This window comes from Salvelinus fontinalis, unplaced genomic scaffold (genome assembly GCF_029448725.1).
Source record: "Salvelinus fontinalis isolate EN_2023a unplaced genomic scaffold, ASM2944872v1 scaffold_1811, whole genome shotgun sequence".
NCBI classification, from domain to species: domain Eukaryota; kingdom Metazoa; phylum Chordata; class Actinopteri; order Salmoniformes; family Salmonidae; genus Salvelinus; species Salvelinus fontinalis.
Genome location: NW_026602020.1, coordinates 17,601 through 20,886, shown reverse-complemented (window position 1 = coordinate 20,886; position 3,286 = coordinate 17,601). Strand labels below are relative to the sequence as shown.

General features: G+C 36.9%; 1 protein-coding gene across 1 annotated transcript; it reads right to left on the bottom strand.

Moving 5' to 3' along the window:
* Positions 1-1,270: 1,270 nt before the first annotated feature.
* On the bottom strand, positions 1,271-2,889 carry LOC129850092 (interferon a3-like). The gene is made up of 5 exons (XM_055916668.1): positions 2,755-2,889; positions 2,477-2,551; positions 2,202-2,351; positions 1,577-1,669; positions 1,271-1,366 (listed from the first exon to the last, which is right to left on the bottom strand). Exons 1-5 carry the CDS (start codon positions 2,887-2,889, stop codon positions 1,271-1,273), a joined length of 549 nt encoding a protein of 182 aa, XP_055772643.1.
* Positions 2,890-3,286: the final 397 nt, after the last annotated feature.

Sequence of the window (3,286 nt, the reverse complement as noted above, 5' to 3'; positions counted from 1 at the left end):
TACCCTTAATATGTCTCGTCCTAAGATCAGGAGGATGGGAGCGTCTGTGTCCACAGCTGGAATTTTGTCTGCTACTGTTTGCAGATGGCGATGATGATACGCAATGTCGGAGGAGGGAATTTCCATCCTATCGTCTGGCATCATGTCATTCCAGGTGATTATCTCATGAATCCGGTTGAGAGAATGCCAAGAGTGTGCAAAGCTGTCATCAAGGCAAAGAGTGGCATCTTGGAAGAATCTCAAATTTAAAATATATTTTGATTTGTTTAACACTTTTTTGGTTACTACATGATCAAAGGGTCTATCTGACTCCAAATACACCAGAATCCTAAAGAATTAAGAGAAAACAATCATAGAAATGGTTCTAGGTGTTAATAAAAATGTAAAAACAATGTAAGGCTTCTATTATAATATAATTATTTTGGTGACAACCTGGTTGATTAACAATATTTGGTTTATCAAGTTTGTTTTTTTATTTAAAAATATATGGGACAAAAAAAAAGACAGTTGCTCATCAAGCATTGCTCAAATAACTTTCAAAAGATTGTTCCAAAGTTTGACCCCGAAAAAGTTTCTTCCAATGAATGAATTTGTACAAAAATGAGTGTCTTTTCCTACGTATTAAGTAGCACAAAAATGCGTATCTTTTCACACAAAAATGCACAAAAGTGCTTGAAATATGCAAAATACTTTTCGTACATATTTGCACGAATTGAGTGTGAGATTGTGTTGCAACACAACAAACCAACGTGCCAACGTGTTTTACACCTTTGTTTGAAACAATGCAAATATTAACAACCACTGTATATCTTCAAAATGTAGATAAAACTAGAATTGTGATTTCTTGGATAATCCTTCCTTGCATCTATAGTTCTGTGACAGTGGTTCTTTTTTTCAACCCCATCTCTCAGCTATTTACAAAAATAGTGGTTGAGTGTGCTTTGGTTTTGATGGAATTGCAGAGTTCCCCTTTAGAAAGTCAGTCTATAAAAAAATGAATGCATGAAAGCATGAATTAATTATATAAGTGAATGAAAACAATATGAGAATAATTGTATGTATTTTTATTAAATTGTATTATAAATAAAACACGAATAAATAAATACATAGTGTACACATAAATATCAGTCTAGCAATATATATAAATAAATAATTCAGTCATTCAGTCAATCTAGCAGCCAGTCAGTCAGTCAGTATATATATCAGCCATCAATCTGTTAGCCAGCCTGAAGAATATGTCACGTCTCCAATGATGATTCTGTGGTTCTCCTCACGGCTTGACTCTGCTGTCAATGAATTTCTTGAACTGCACCAAGTTTTCGCGAATCTCCTTTCGCACAATCTCCCATGCGCATGCGCTGTGTTCCTGGAGAGCGTACAATATATACATTTTAAGTCAACTCAACCACTGCAGGTGTTGTTGATCCAACGCATCCATCGACATAAAAACGGCAATGGGCAATTCCAAGTTTCATATGTGAGTTGTGGCATTGAAATGCGTCCTATTTGTGGTGATCTAGAACTTTTGCTCAGATTAATTTAGCCTCTATTTGAGGACATTTGAAATTGGACCCACCTTGTCTTTCAAGACGGTGTTCAGCTTGTTGAAATATGTTTTCAGAGTAACCGACCCTCCATCTCCAGAGGATTTCCAACCACCACCTACGACCTGGAGACAATATAAAATGCTGGTGAGTGCATTAATTCGGTTTGATGAGACGGTAATGAAAATATATAACAAAAATATTTGTAGTGTATAAATTATGTAAATACCAATGCCCACGATTGTCTGCCCCCAAAATACACTGAGTGTACACAACATTAGGATCACCTTCCTGACATTGAGTTGCACTCCGTTCTACCCTCAGAACAGCCTAAATTTGTCAGAGCAGGTGTTCCACGGCGATAGTGGCCCATGTTGACTCCAATACTTCCCACAGTTGTGTCATGTTGGCTGGATATCCTTTGGGTGGTGGACCATTCTTCATACACAAAGGAAACTCTTAAGCATTAAAAAAGCCAATGGCGTTGCAGTTCTTGACACATCCAAATTGGTGCGCCTGGTACCTACTAGCATACTCCCGTGAAAGACACTCTATGTCATGTCTATATCAGTCTATGTCATATAAAGTGCCGTTCTTCCTAAAGTTTTGTACACTCAGCGTATAACCTATTGACTACACAAGAGGGATCATACTTACACATAACTCTAAGTTATGAACTTGACGATATATGACGTTTTGGAACCGGTTAAGTTGTGTTTTGTTCCACGTGACAGACGTCAGACTGTTGTTATATAATTGGTCCACATATCGCATAGCCTCTAATGCAACCACAGAGACGTCCTCACCCTGGATAAAATAAAACAGGGTTTTAGGCATTGGGAGTCTAAAGAAGTGGTTAAACTTCCAATTTACTATACTGTACTTTAGTTATACTGTACTTTAGTTTATCAAAATACTGAAGTGTATCCTACCTCTGTGTTCTTGTAAACATCCTCTGGAAACAGTTCGACGTTTTCTTCTACACACTTAAGTGGAAAGAGTCCACCCTGAAATAGAATTCATATCAATATCAAGAAGTAAACCATATTGTGATAGTAACCTGAAATGAAACAATGTTGTTCAAACGTGAAAGCATTGCTTAACAATAAAATGTGCTATAATGCAAAATAGAAATTTGAATATCATTGCGAATTTTGCGCATCAATTTGTGCACACCAAATAGCGGACTGGTGCAGTTTAAATTCCTCACCATACGTGAGAGCAGGTCTATGCTCACGTCGTTCAGCTTCCCCAACCTAAACTGCGTCCAGTTGCAAGGTGTTGATGCTGCAGTGCCTTGGCAGAACAGAGTCAGGCAAATGCTCAACCATTTCAATACAGCCATGTTTCTTTTATAAGAACTTGAACGGAACAGCTATTAAAAATGAATAAAGACGGATTATCTTAATCTAGATTAATATGATACCTAGACTGTTGAAGTTGCCCATTTTATATAAGACAAGAATCGATACGTAAATGTGTCAAAATCCCTTGTGGTGAAGAAGGGTTTCGTAGTTCAGGCTTTCGCTTCCCTTTATAAGCCCCAATTTTCAGCGGGTGATTATTAATTATGCTATTGTAAAACTAATCAGAAAGTGTTTGCCTATCAAGTTAACAGTTTTCATATGTAGACAATTGCATTGGAGCAATGCATTTCATGCTAACATATTCAGCAGGTGTTAAAATGTAGGACATGTTGAATATTAAAAACTAAGAAAACCATGGCTGCTTTTTGATTTCTA